The sequence below is a fragment of the Petaurus breviceps genome, unplaced genomic scaffold (assembly GCF_028583685.1).
Source record: "Petaurus breviceps papuanus isolate PSGF00001 unplaced genomic scaffold, PetGlider_PUasm1.0 173, whole genome shotgun sequence".
NCBI lineage: Eukaryota > Metazoa > Chordata > Mammalia > Diprotodontia > Petauridae > Petaurus > Petaurus breviceps.
In genome coordinates, this window is record NW_027185759.1 from 92,770 (window position 1) to 105,764 (window position 12,995).

At 58.4% G+C, this 12,995-nt stretch overlaps 2 protein-coding genes across 2 annotated transcripts in view; one reads left to right on the forward strand and one right to left on the reverse strand.

The window, feature by feature from the left end:
• The first annotated feature begins 1,622 nt into the window (after positions 1–1,622).
• The window catches only part of TAX1BP3 (Tax1 binding protein 3), a 165,234-nt gene continuing 153,861 nt past the window's right edge, over positions 1,623–12,995 (forward strand). The window contains exon 1 of the mRNA XM_069083247.1: positions 1,623–1,627. The gene's annotated coding sequence lies outside the window, so the exon portion shown is untranslated. The remainder of the gene's footprint in view (positions 1,628–12,995) is intronic.
• SMTNL2 (smoothelin like 2) overlaps positions 3,037–12,995 on the reverse strand; it is a 26,860-nt gene continuing 16,901 nt past the window's right edge. The window contains exons 2-8 of the mRNA XM_069083233.1: positions 12,867–12,954; positions 11,757–11,939; positions 10,808–10,883; positions 9,948–10,115; positions 9,538–9,655; positions 8,780–8,931; positions 3,037–3,621 (exon numbers count right to left, since the gene is read on the reverse strand). Coding sequence (XP_068939334.1) covers positions 3,495–3,621; positions 8,780–8,931; positions 9,538–9,655; positions 9,948–10,115; positions 10,808–10,883; positions 11,757–11,939; positions 12,867–12,954 — 912 coding nt within the window. The 3' untranslated portion in view covers positions 3,037–3,494. The remainder of the gene's footprint in view (positions 3,622–8,779; positions 8,932–9,537; positions 9,656–9,947; positions 10,116–10,807; positions 10,884–11,756; positions 11,940–12,866; positions 12,955–12,995) is intronic.

Here is a 12,995-nt window from a genome sequence, read left to right on the forward strand (position 1 = left end):
GCACACATGTTGGGCCTTGGACACAGAGGAAGGACTGACCAGTCAAGGAGGGGAGAAGGCTGGCCAGGTGCTGGCTCCCCCTCTAGCCTGGTCTGGGTTACCTGGCCTCACCTTGAGAGCTGGAGACTTTCAGAGACACCCACCCACCAGCACCCCAACCCAGACCAGGGGAAAGCGGATAAGGCAGCTGCAAAGTAGCAGTTCTTGGGGCCCAGGGACACACTCCGTAAATGTGTCCAACTAGCCCTGGCAGGACAGACAGAGCAAGTTGGTTTCTGCCCAGCCGGAGCTGGTGGGCTCCTGGCAGACAATTCAGCCAGCCTGCTGGCTCGCTTCTCATTGTGTCATCAGCTGAGGGTGTGTATGTGGGAAGCTGGGGAGCCAATGCTGATCACTGGCCTTCTGGGACCCCCTAGAAGACATTGGAAAGTCAATGGCACTGAAATATTCCCTAACTTCAGGCGGCTAGGGCAGAGGATCCACGGTGGGGTGCCAGCCACAAAATGAACCCCACTTGTAGCTGCAGCTCCTGCCAGCTGTGAAGGGTGCTCTCGGGAGCCAATGTGCCACTGAGGGCCCTGGACCTATACACAGGAAATGCAAGGTAGTTCTGGGAGCTCGGCTCCTGCACCCAGGGACCTTTGAGCTGAGCTTGGAAAGAAGCAAAGACTCCGAAAAGCCGAGGCCAGACAGAGCAGCTCGTGTGGGCGTGGCGGCGGGGCGTGGCAGTTGGGCACGGCCGCGGTCCTGGAGGAGTGTAGTGATGGGAGGGGGCGTGGCGGCGGCGCCGCGGTGATGGAGAGTGGCGCTGGGGGCTTGGTGATGGGGCGTGGCCAACCCGGGTCAATCCCCAGAGCAGGCCCCCCCCAAAGAGCTCCTCGTAGGGAGGTGGCGGCCTCGCATGGTGGACAAAGGAGGTCAGAAGGCAGCTGGGAGGCAGAAGTGAAATCTGGCATTGTATTAGCTGCCAGGGGCCTGAGGACTCAAGGATGCAAGCAAAGGGAAAGAATGGCAAGGCCCTACCTGGAAGAGGAAAGGTGGGGGGTGGGGTGCCCTTCTCAGCCTCCCCTGGCACAGGCCCACCCAGCCTCCCTGTCTGAGCCTGCCAAGGTTCCGTTACCCACCCCAAGACCAAGCAGAAACTGGCTCCCAGCCAGCCTTTCCAGGCTTATACCCCCCCCCCCTCCTCCACCTGCCTGTCTGGCCTCCCCTGGCCTGGCACCTCTTCCAGGAGGCCTGTCCTGATTGCCCTGGTCATCTGGCTTTATCCCCTAGAGAATGCGTGTTCCCCAGACAAGCCCTTTCTGGCCTTTTCAGTGTCCAGAAGGAAATGTGTGTGGTGATTTTCTAGTTCATGAGACAATTCTATGCCAATGACCCTGAGGGAAGGAACAGGTTCATTTTCCTCTCTGTTGGCCCAGGATGAAGCAGAGGGTCTGGAAGGGACATCAGCTGGATGGTCATGAATGCTTGACTAACCCATTGACACACTGTGCACAACTCCCTGAAACTAGAGGGAGCATCCACGGGGCAGCAGAATATGCTGGGACCCAGCCCAACCAGTGGGCCGGGCCGATCAGAACCTAAGGTCAGCTGGGAGAAGTCTGTGAACAGACAGTACATGGGGTGCTTAGAAACTCAACCCCACAGACTTGGCCCATCAGGGGCTCAGCCTGGGAGCTTGGCTTCTGCACCCTGTGCCAGGTTCCTGGCCCCTTCTGGGCCTCCACCCACGGATGGGCTGACTCCACATACAAGCTTGAGCTGGAGCAGGGCCTAGCCTCTGCCTGATTTGTCAGGAGTTGTCCTAACTGGGGGTTCAGAGCAGTGGGGATGGGACTCAGAAACTTCATCTCTTTTGTGTTCATGGCCTGACCTTGGCAGTTGGATGGAGCCTACAGACCCTTCTCAGAATGATGTTTTTAGATACATGAAATGAAATCTCCAGGATTCCAGGGGTCATCTGGTGATTTCTTGGTGAAATCTCTCAGTGAGCATTTCTGAAGTTCACAGACACCAAGTGAAGAAGCCTTAGCATAAAACAAGCTTGCTAAAGCCAGAGGAGAGCCAAGAGCAGAGCTGTTGTCAGAGGGGTCAGGGCAGAGCCAAGCCCCAGGCTGCCACTGAGCCCCCCAGTCTGCCCTAAGCCCCTGGCCTGCCCTGGGCCCCTGGCCTGTCGCTGAGCCCCCAGCTTGCCACTGAGCCCCCCGGCCTGCCCTGGGCCCATTTGTCAGAGGCTCTCCCCAGTGGCATCACGAGCAGCCCATAGTCCACCACGGCAGCACCCTCACACCCATACAGCTGGTCACAGGGACCCCCCAGCCCTGCCAGCCCATGGGACTTTGTCTGTGGGCATGCAGAAGGGTCAGGCACTTGGTGACTACAGACAGGATGGCTATGTACAGGGCCAGTGTTCTCTGACACCAGGGCTCAGCCTCAATGACCTCCTCCAGCTCATTCACCAGTGTCCCCATGCTTTAGAGGATAGAGCGCCATCTACCAGTCAGGAGGACCTGAGTTCAAATCCTACCTCCAACGCTTCCTAGCCATGTGTACAATGGGGACAATAAGCACACTTCTCTCTGAGGATTGCTGCAAGGATCCAATCAGGTACCAGTAGAGTGCTTTGCACAGGGCCTGGCACATAGCAGATGCAATATAAATGTGATTATTATTAGACTGGGGATGGAGAGCTCCTCCCTGCTTAGGGTTTCCAGCCCTGGAGAAGCCAGGGTCTCCTCCACAACGGGCTATGGACCTCCGGCTAAGGGGACAGGTCAGTGTCCAAGAGGACCAAGGACAAAGTGTTCTTGGTGCACCAGAGAGCCCTGGGAGCATCCTAAAGGAGAAACGCCTGGGCAGGGGGGAAGAGGATGATGGAGGCAGGAAGGACCAGCTGAGGGCTCTGTGGCCTCAAAAGCACAATTTCTATCTGTCTATAAAAGGGTTGTGGATGACTAGGCGGCAGGTACAGGGGCCTGACAGGGGCCAGGTCCCACCTCCCTCAGGTTCTAAAAAAAAAAGCCAAGTCCAAAGTGAGCCTGGGGGTGCATCTTTTATGTACAAACAGGCATCACACTGCCTTACAGAAACAGCTGTCTAGATAATGAGACCAGCCACCCAGAGTGGGGCTCTGGCCTCCAGGGAGGGCAGCCCAGCCACATCTCGGGCCCTCAGGGGAGGGGGCCTTGGCACTGAGGTCATAGCAGGCCCCACAGCTTGGGGCTGGGTCCCTGTCCTGGGACACACTGTGTAATTCCATAAAGGCACTCTGTTCTAAATGCACCCTGAGAAGCCAACAGCCACCTCAGTCTTTCCCGTTCTGGCCTCTCCTGGGGCCCTTCCCCCATGATCTCATAGCACCAACGTTGACATCCTCTCTCCTCCTGCTCCAGCTCAGGAGGGCTGCCACCGCCACTGGCCCCTCCTGGGAGGGACTGACCTCGAGGGGCTGCGGCCTCTCCTGGGGCAGCCTGGCAGCACAGGCCCAGATGTCACTCAAAGTGCCGCAAGTGGCTGTACAGGGACTGCACGTATGTGAAGACACACATGGGGTCCGGCCTGCGGCCCATGGCCATCATGTCATCTACCTCGATGAGGCGCTCACACTGGGCCAGGTTCCTAGAACACACGACGAGAAGACGACTGGTCAGTCTTTGCCACTGTGTGCCTGTGGAAGCTCAGAGCTGGCTGTACAGCCCCGGGGCTGCATCCTGGGATTCAGGGTAGGCGGTCGCTCACCCCATTTCACAGAGGAGAAGACTGAGGAAGCAGGTCCTGAGAGAAGGAACTACACAGGTGCTCACTGAACCAGGATTTGGGGGGTGGGGGGGTCCTACCAAGTCAGCCTTCACTTCACATCAACATGCTAACAAAATTCCACACCGTATTTACATACCTGGCCCACAGTCCTACATTAGGCATACCCAGGGAAAGACAAGAGCCTGGGCCTACAGGACCCCAAGTGACCCTACCCAGCAGGTGGGGACTGGGTATCTCCTGCCCAGAGAGATGAGGCAGGAGAAACAGCCTTGTGCAGGGGCCCACATGCATGCCGCTGGCTCTGGGAGGCAGCCTGGGCCTGGCCTTGGGGCTACACTCCCAGCCCCCCCCCCCCCTAGCCCCCCCCCCACTGAGCTCCCACCCCAGAGGCCCCTCCCCCCCAAGCCAGCAACTCTGCAGGCCCTGGCTAAGGCCCAGGGCTTCCACCCAAAACCAAAGGTCAAGGCGAAATTGAGCCATCTGTCACAGGCTGAGCCCATGGCTATTTGAGGCTCAAATCCTGCCTACCCATAAGGAACAAGTGAGTCTGTGAGCAAACAGCTGGACCTAGGCCAATGGAAAGGGCCCCTTCCTGTGCAGAGACAGGCCAAGCTTGGCCACCAGGACCAGGAGACTCCAAGGCTGAATCCCAGCATCTTCTCTGGCTGTTGCTGCTCCCTCCCCCTGCCCCTCCCTTCTCCTTCCTTCTACTCTCTCCCTCTTCCTCCTTCCTCCCCTCTCCTGCTCCTCCCTCCCACCCCCTCCTCCTCCTCCCTCCCCCTCTTCCTCCTCCATCTCCTGGCTTCCTTCCAGTCCCACCTTCTCCCAGATCCTGATTCTCCTTAACACCAGGGTCTTCCTCCAGCTGATCAGCCTTATGGCATGTCTGTAGAAAGCTTCCTGCTTCTTGTCTTCCCCATTAGACTGGGAGCTCCCTGAGGGCAGCAGTGAGTGGCTTTCCCCTTTATCGGTAGATCCAGTGCTTAGTACAGGGCCTAGCATCTAGTAGGCACTTGATGCTTAGTGCCTCATACAGGGAAGCTTCAGTTCAGAAAGCCTCCTACAGACCAGCTCCCCATCTTCACCTTTCCTGGATCCTCTAAGCTGCCCCTGATTGGAGCTCATCTAGTTGGAAACAGAGCCTCAAGCTCCAGTGCTGCTGGCTCTGAAAGCTCCCAGATCTAGGACTCATTAAGCCCCAGTTTCATCCCCTTGACAAGAGGGACCCATCCCCCAGCCCGGTGCCTCCTGGGGCAGTCAGGGCTCCATGCAGCCCGGGAGGGGGCTTTTCTTAGGAAGAATTTTCCAAGTGTGTTAGGAAATTTGACGACCTCAGTTCAGCTTTCACCAGAGACACATGGAAACCACAAATAGCCCTGCCTAGGCAGCCACTGCCCCCCAGCTGTTCTAGCTGTAACCGAAGCCGAAACACAGGGGGAGGGGGGGAGGGGGAAGGGGGAGGAGGGATTGGGAGGGAGGAGCAGGAGGGAGGGAGAGGAGGGGAAAGGGGGAAGGAGCAGGGAGGGGGGAATGTGAAGCTGCCTTCCCTCAGCTGGTCTGGGACTTTCTGCATTGGAAGCTGATGGGTGGGGGCTCTCTCTACCAGCTGCCACATTCACACTCCAGAGGATTGTGAATTCACACTCCAATTCCAAAGCATCCACCCATCCCAAAAGCCACACATAGGTTTGGGTAACATGCAGTCACAGAAAGATCTGCTCACTCTCTTAGGCAAAGAAGAAAGGCCCACAGCCTTCTGCTTCCTCACCCTCTTCCTCCCCCATTCCCCAGATGCCTTCAGCCCTGCCTCCAGGAAAGGCCAGCTCCTCTAGGGCACCCCCCCCACACACTAATTAATTTTCAATCTTTCCACACACTGGCTGCTCCCCTGCTGCCCAGAAACATGCTCAGAACTCTCCCACTCCCAGAACACTGTGGCTACCCTCCCCTGATCTGCCCAACCTGGAAGGCTCCCTGTCCCTGCACAGCAGCCCTCTCCCTCTCTCTTCTAAATCCTCCTCATTCACCCAAACTTCTCTCTCCAAACTTGACAGTCTTAGTCACTGAAGCCAAGGGCCTTTTCTCCGAAGCCTCTGACCCTGTGGTCACTCTCTTTTCCTCAATACTCTCCCCAGCTCTCCTCCCACCTCTGTCTCTGGGAGCATCTCCCAGGGCTGCCCGGGCTCTAGGCTACCTCTGGGGGATCTCATCAGCTTCCCCAGACTCCATCGCTTCTACATGCATGATCCTTCTCCCAACCTGCGGCCTCGACCAACCGGTGCCTCACGAGACAACCGTCCATTTACCCTGCGTATCTCTTATATGTACACAGTTGCTGACTTGTCATCTCCGGCAGGAGAAGGGGCACTCCCTGAGGGCAGGAACTTCACCTGCCTCTGTGTGTCCAGCACCCTTGGTGCCCTAGGCTTGCAGACAGACTTCCCTTTTCCGTCTAGGTCACAAAGCTCAGGCCCTAATTCATTCCATCTGCTGTTGACGGGCAGTGACCTGGAGCCAGACCCTAGGCAGAACCCGCTTCCCATTCCCTCTAGGCTCCCATCTATAGAATAATAAAGGCTGGCAAAGCAGTTCCCTCACATCAGCTTTGGCATTCCCCCAGTAACAGAAAAGGAAACTGAGGTACAGCTCAGCTTTCTCCCGGCATGCCCCATCTGCTCCCAGAGGAGGGCCATCAGCGCTGCCCACTGGACTCTCCTCGGCTCTGGGTTCTGACAAAGCCACAGCACTCCACTGGCATCTCCCCAAAGAAGGCATCCAGGCTAACTCTCATTAGGCAGGGGAAGGCAGTCTTGGCTGCAGTAAAGGATTCTGACCCTGGGCCCTCCCGGACAAGACTCCAGCTATAGAGAAATGAGCAGGCCGAGCTTTGGTTGAGAAAGAAAGGGGCGGGGCTGGCACCCAGTGGCCCCGCCAGGCCCGGTCTGTCTCTGGAGTCTGGGGAGCCTGGAATAGAGACCAGGACACTCTGTGTCCTTCTCCTTCTCTGCCTCAGGGCCAACCTGGTCAGCGAGCTCAGTGCTGGGCAGGCCAGGACCCTTGCTCTGCTCACTACATCAGGGCACAGAATGTTTTCTGTTTTCCTTTTTCACATGCACATTTCTTAGGATATGTAATAGTTATGTCCACTGATGGGTGGGTACAGACTTGGGGGCCTCTTTGGGGATCTGGGAGTCATGGAGATGGGATGAGGAGACTGGAGAAAATGTTACAAAACCATACGCCAGTGACAACGGGCCAGGACCTGGAGCAACCATCCAAGCTAGGAGGGCCAGCTGGAGCCCAGGCAGCTCTGGACACAATGTCCCAGCAGCCCTCAGGGCCCAGTCCCCACCCCTCAGCCAAGTTTCTGAACCATGCACACTTGGCTGGTCCCCTCCAGGACGAGGGATAGAGAGTGACCAGCTCGTAAGAAGGCATCAGGGGTGAGGGGGCAGCCTGAGAACCCACCGAGGACCCAGGCCCTACCCTTGACTTTGCCTGCTCCCTGATCTGACCCAGATGAGATGACTGAATCAAGGAAACCAAGTCAGCCCAGAGAACACTGAGAGTCAGTGGGAACTAGTGGCAGACTCTCCTAACTGCCAGTGCAGGGATTCGCCCCAGACTCCCTGCTCCCCCCCATTCTTCTGGAATGACTGTCCAGATTCTCCTGGCCTGGGCACATCCCTGACCCCAGACCATGAGTGGCAGCACCCTGAGCGAAGGCTCCTGACAAGATTCACCCAGTGTCCAAGCTCTGAGAAGAGGCTGAGGCTCAGACCTAAGGACAGCACAGGGTGAGCCTCTTCTAAGAGCCACCCCAGCCATCTCTCTGCAAACCAGGCACCCCAAGTGGCACCCAGCACTGAGGGAGCAGCAGTTAGAGCCAGCCTGGCCCCTCTTCCCAGTTGTGGACCCCCACTCTCCCTGGCTCTACAGGACCTGCAGACTTTGGACCATGGGCTCTCTCCTGCTCACTGGACATTGATGGCATTTGCAGCTTTGGAGAATTATCAGATGCCTCAGAAAGGAGGCCCCCCCATCTGCTGAGCCTCTGCCACTGGGCTGCCGAGCCAAAGGACAGACTGTGAAGAGGTCCCCAGAAGGCTGCACCATTCTAAGACAGGCAGCTTCACCTCACTCACCTTGAACACATGACCCCCACCATGAGGCTGGCATCTCAGTCATCAGCCCATTGGCCCTGCCCCCCAGGATCCTAGGCTTTGTGCCCACAGGCAGGTCTCCAGGGCACCTTCTGTCCAGCTCCCCCATAGCTACCCACACAGAGTGCCTTCTCTCTTGTTCCTGAGTGTGGCAGGGGCATCCTCCATTAGAATGTAAACTCCTGGAGGGCAGGACTGCCATGCTCCGTAGCCCCATGCTTAATTCTGACTCTCCCCTCTCCCTCTGTTCTTCTCCCCCAGACCCAAGTAGTAGCCAGCTACACTTCTAACAGGGGCAAGTGGACCAGGCCTGGCACAAAGATGGCCACTCTCCCCAGTGCTGGGCTGCCAGATGTACTGGGAGAGAAAGGGCCTAAACAGCCTAGCCTCCCCAGCTCCTTGTGGAATAGCACAGGATCCCATTTGGGCATTTGGCCTGGCTCTGCTGGTCTCATCCTTGTCTCATCCTGGCCCTGGTCTAGCTCTCCTGGCCTCAGCCTGGCTCCAGGTGAGGTCTCCTGGCCTCAGCCTGACTTCACCCTGGCTCCAGGTGGGCTCTCCTGGCCTCAGCCTGGCCCCAGCTGGGGTCTCCTGGCCTCAGCCTGACTTCACCCTGGCTCCAGGTGGGCTCTCCTGGCCTCAGCCTGGCCCCAGCTGGGGTCTCCTGGCCTCAGCCTGACTTCACCCTGGCTCCAGGTGGGCTAACCTGGTCTCAGTCTGGCTTCATCCTGGCCTCAGCCCACTGTAGCCTGTGGTCATGACTTTGCTCACTCAGACACTCAAGAAGGAGCTGTAGCCTGGCCTGAGGCCCATAAGAAACAGTCCCCCCTGGCCCACTGCCCCCAGATACTCACTCAGCCATGGTGAAGGCCAACTCAAAGTTCTTCTTCCGCTCACTGGGGTTCAAGGAGTTATAGTCAAAGGCTTCTGGGAAGAACGAGTGGATGAGGGCACAGAAGGCCATGCCGTCACTCCAGCTGGAGGAGAAGTTTTGAAGGTCGACATGCTGTAGGCACCCAGGGAGGGAAGGAGGGAAGAGTGAGGGCCTGCACTTCACATCCCAAAAGAGAATAGGGACAGAACAGTCTCTCCCTCCCTCCTGTCGACTCTCTGTCCTGAGATCAAATCCCACCCCAGAAATTTCAACCCTGGGCCTGGCATTTAATCTACACCTCAGTTTCCACATCTGTAAAATGGGAATGCTGATGCCATGGCGAGAAGCTGCATGGGATGGCGGCCAGGGAGGAGTCCAGAACATGGGGGTCAAGTCGTGCCTTTGCCTCCCCATGGCCATAGAACCCCAGCTCCTCCCTTGCCCACCTCCCCCTGACAGCCTGCTAAGAAGGGAAGGTACATTAGCAGAAGGGGTTTCCTCACCTGACTTCAAACCTGCTTCACCGAGTACTGTGGGTACCCAATGGGATGCTGTGATCATGTGATACTCAGGGCCCCAAGCCTAATTCCTGCCAGGAATCTTCTCGGCCCCCAGCACCTCGGCATCTCCTGCCCCCTCCACCCAGTGCAGGGCAGGTGACGGCTTTCTCCAGCCTCAGTGGCTGGCCTTCCTGCCCACCTGTGGGAAAAGCTCCGCCACTCACAGCCAGGCTCTCACCTGGTAACCGATGGTCTTTGAGCGGCACCATTCCAAAAGGATCTGCTTGATGCTGCTGGCACTGGCCACACCGAAGCTCTGTGAGCGTTTGAGCTTGGCCCGTGACTCGCCTCGGCCCCTGGGAGACAGGCCCACGCTGGATGCCAGGGCCAGTCTCGGCCTTGGGTGTCCATCCCTCCCCCCTTCCTGATGCCATCGAATCCAGGGCCCTGCCCCTACCTCTGGGCTCAGGGGTCTGTCCCACAACCCCAGGGAGCTCCCCTCCTGCAAAGGGAAGGGGGGTGAGGGGGCCCCTCTGGCCTCCCCACTCCCTTGTCAGTCACAATCAACACTGATGAAGTCATAGCTGGGTGTCAATAGAGAAAGCCCTCCCTGAACCCCATCAGCCCCAGGAGGTGGGCATCTCATACTTGCCAGCATCTTGTTCCCATTTCTCGAAGAGCGCTTTGCGGGCCTGAGCCCCAGAGGTCCGTGGCAGTGTCTGGGATCTCACCAGCTCCCTGCGACGCTCCCCCTGCCGATGGCCGACCGCTGGTGGTGGTGGGGATGGTGATTTTGGAGGGGCCGCCTGCTGGACACTAGAGAGAGGGCTGTTCTGACATAGCAGATGGACCAGAGGGCTCCTTCCCTTCCCATGAGCTCCTAGGGTACTTTGGCCCCAGAAAGGGGCCCTTGGCCCAAGCCACTAACTTGTTGGCCAGGAATGGCCCTGCCAGTCCAGCCAGGCCCAGAGGCCTGGGAGAAGCCACCCATGTCCCCACCTGGGGCTAAGACTCTGAGGATGGGCCCAGGCTCTAAGAGTCAGGGCAGAACTAGGCCCCAATAAGGCCTTCTCACTCTCAGGGCATCAGACCGACTCAGAGTCTCCCCTTTTATGCAGTACCCAGTGAAATCCAGCATCAGGCAGACATCAGTCCTCCCTGGCTGGCAGGAATGGCCCCTGGGGCCCTGGCCAGGCTACCTCAGGCCAGCCCCAGGAGCAGGAGCTCCCCTGCATCAGGCAGGCTCTGCAAGTCCCTGAAGTCAAGACCTCGACCACAAATGTGAAACCAAAGGTCAAAGGATGCTGGGCCTCAAGCTGTCCTGCAAGGTCAGAGGCCACAGTGGCCAGGTGGCAGGGGGGTCATGGGAGGTGGGGGATGGGGGGTCATGGGAGATGGCGGGGGGAGTCATGGGGGGTGGGGGGGGGTCATGGGATGGTGGAAGAAGGGTCATGGGAGGTAGGGGGGTGTCATGGGAGGCCCTGGGTGCCGATGAGCGGTCATCTCACCTTTCATTGTTGACAAAAACAGTGGTCATCCCAATGCTGGTGACAGAGGAGGACCTGGTGACCCTGAGGCTCTTCTCTGATCGGCAGGAGACAAGACAAGACATAGACCCAGTGTGGCTGCCCCTTGGGCCTCCTGTCCAGCAGCTTCCCACCCCTCCCCAGCAGATGTTCTCACCACTGTTCACTCCTGAACAAGACCTGCCCCTTCCAGCCTCGGCCTGGGGGAGGCACACAGGTCCCCAAAGCTGGAGAGAGAGCCAGCCAGGCCTCAGAGGATACTCTCTGTGTCCCAGGGCTCAGCCAGCGAGATAGCCCAAGCTCAGGGAAGGCACTGACCTGCCCCTAAGGGAACCTGTGGCCTAGCAAGGGCTAAGAAGAGAGCACAGATAACCAGAAGGTAATTCTCCCTATTGGACAGAAGGGGAAACTGAGGCACAGGCTAGTAACCAGCCGTTAGTCACACAGCTGGCACCCCCTGGAGGCAGAATCTGAAGATTCAGTGTCAGACAAGCCCCTTCTGTCCAGCCTCAGTATCCCCATTTGTAAAACGAGAGGACTGAAGTAGACTCTCTCTAAGGCCCATTAGCGAGGTTAAGTTCTACAAAGAGCTTTCACCAACCTCGCTCATCTGATGCTCACAACCCTGGGAGGGTGGTGCTAATATTCCCACCATTTTAGAGATGGGCTAAATGACTTGCCCAGGGTCACACAGCTGCTCAATGTCTGAGGCTGGATTTGAACCCTCAGGCACAGGACGTTTGCAGACCTTGCTCTGGGGAGGAGGGTTTGAGGGCCTAAAGGAGGGGGGAGGTTGGGGGTAGGGACAGGTAGGGAGGAGTGGCAAGTCTGCAGTCCTCTGGATCCCTCCCTGCCCCAGGGCTGTGTGCCAGGGCCATCCCCACTCAGACCCACACCCAGACCAGACTTGAGCCTCTCCATTCTTCCCTACCTGACTGGCCACTCGGGCTCGTGCTGTGCCCTAGGCTGGCCACGGAGGTCTCAGAGCAGGCCAGGCTTGGGGACACGATTTCCCCTGAAACCTTCTCTGGGCCCCGGGTGATGGCAGTAACAGGCTGGTGGGGCATGCAAAGAGACATGCTTGGGGGATGGTGCTCGAGGGGCTCAGGGACCTCTGGGGAGAGAACAGAGTAGGTCGGGGGTGAGTGAGGCAGGCCGAGTCCCCTGCCTAGCCCAAGTCAGTGCTGGGGGCCCTTCCCCCACCTGAACCTCATCCTCACAAAGCCCCAGGAGCAGCCAGACCCAGGGAGAAGGCCCACACCCAGCTCCCTGGACCAGCTGGCTCCTCCTCTGACTTTGCCAACACCTACCAAAGCCCTCTGCTGGACATGGGCACTGCCCTCCCAGCCTCTGCCCACTGCAGGGCCTCAGCACTCAACATTCCCCAGTCTGACTCAGCAGCCCTGGCTCCTAGCCTCCTTCACTCCAAAGTGATTCAGCATGCGGGAGCCGCCTCCCCTGGGAAGTCCTCCTGGTTTCCACGTTGACCTCTCCCTTCCCTGGATGCCCTCCCACACCGCTCATTTGGGGACACTGCTGGTAGCTTCTGACTGGTCTCTGCCAGTTCCCCCCTGCCCCAGGGCAGGGTCAGCAGTAAAGCAGAACCCTGGGGAGGCACAGGACTGAACACACTGCGAGCCCACCAGCAGCACCTGAGCTTGAGAGAGGCCCTTAAGGTCCTCCAGGACAGGCAGGATCCCAGACTCTTGAGGGGAGAATCCCTTTTCCAGCAGCGGCTGCACAAAGAGCCCTCTCTTCCTCCTCCTGCAACCTGGGCCAGTCCCAGCTATTCCCAAGTCTACCGTGGCCCCTCAGCAGCTTCCCCCATCAGTCCTAGGGGGCTCCACCCCCTAAGACCAAGCAATAACAAACAGCCCCCAGACCTCATCCTTGCTGCAGTCCCTGACCAGGGAGCTCGCCTTCAGCATGGTCTCCTGCCCACTCCCGGACCCAAGAGAAGCTGGAGGGAGCCAGGAATCTGGGCAGCAGTCACCAGACCCAAGGCCGGGAGAGCCTCCCTGACAGACGGCCCCTCACTCACCGGCCGCCATCTGATGCCCATTCTCCAAGACTGAGGCACTGGAGACGCTCTTCACCTCTGAATCAACCCATTCTTCCTGATCCAGGCTCTGGAAAAACACAAAACCCTGTGTTTGTGTCCCACCATGTG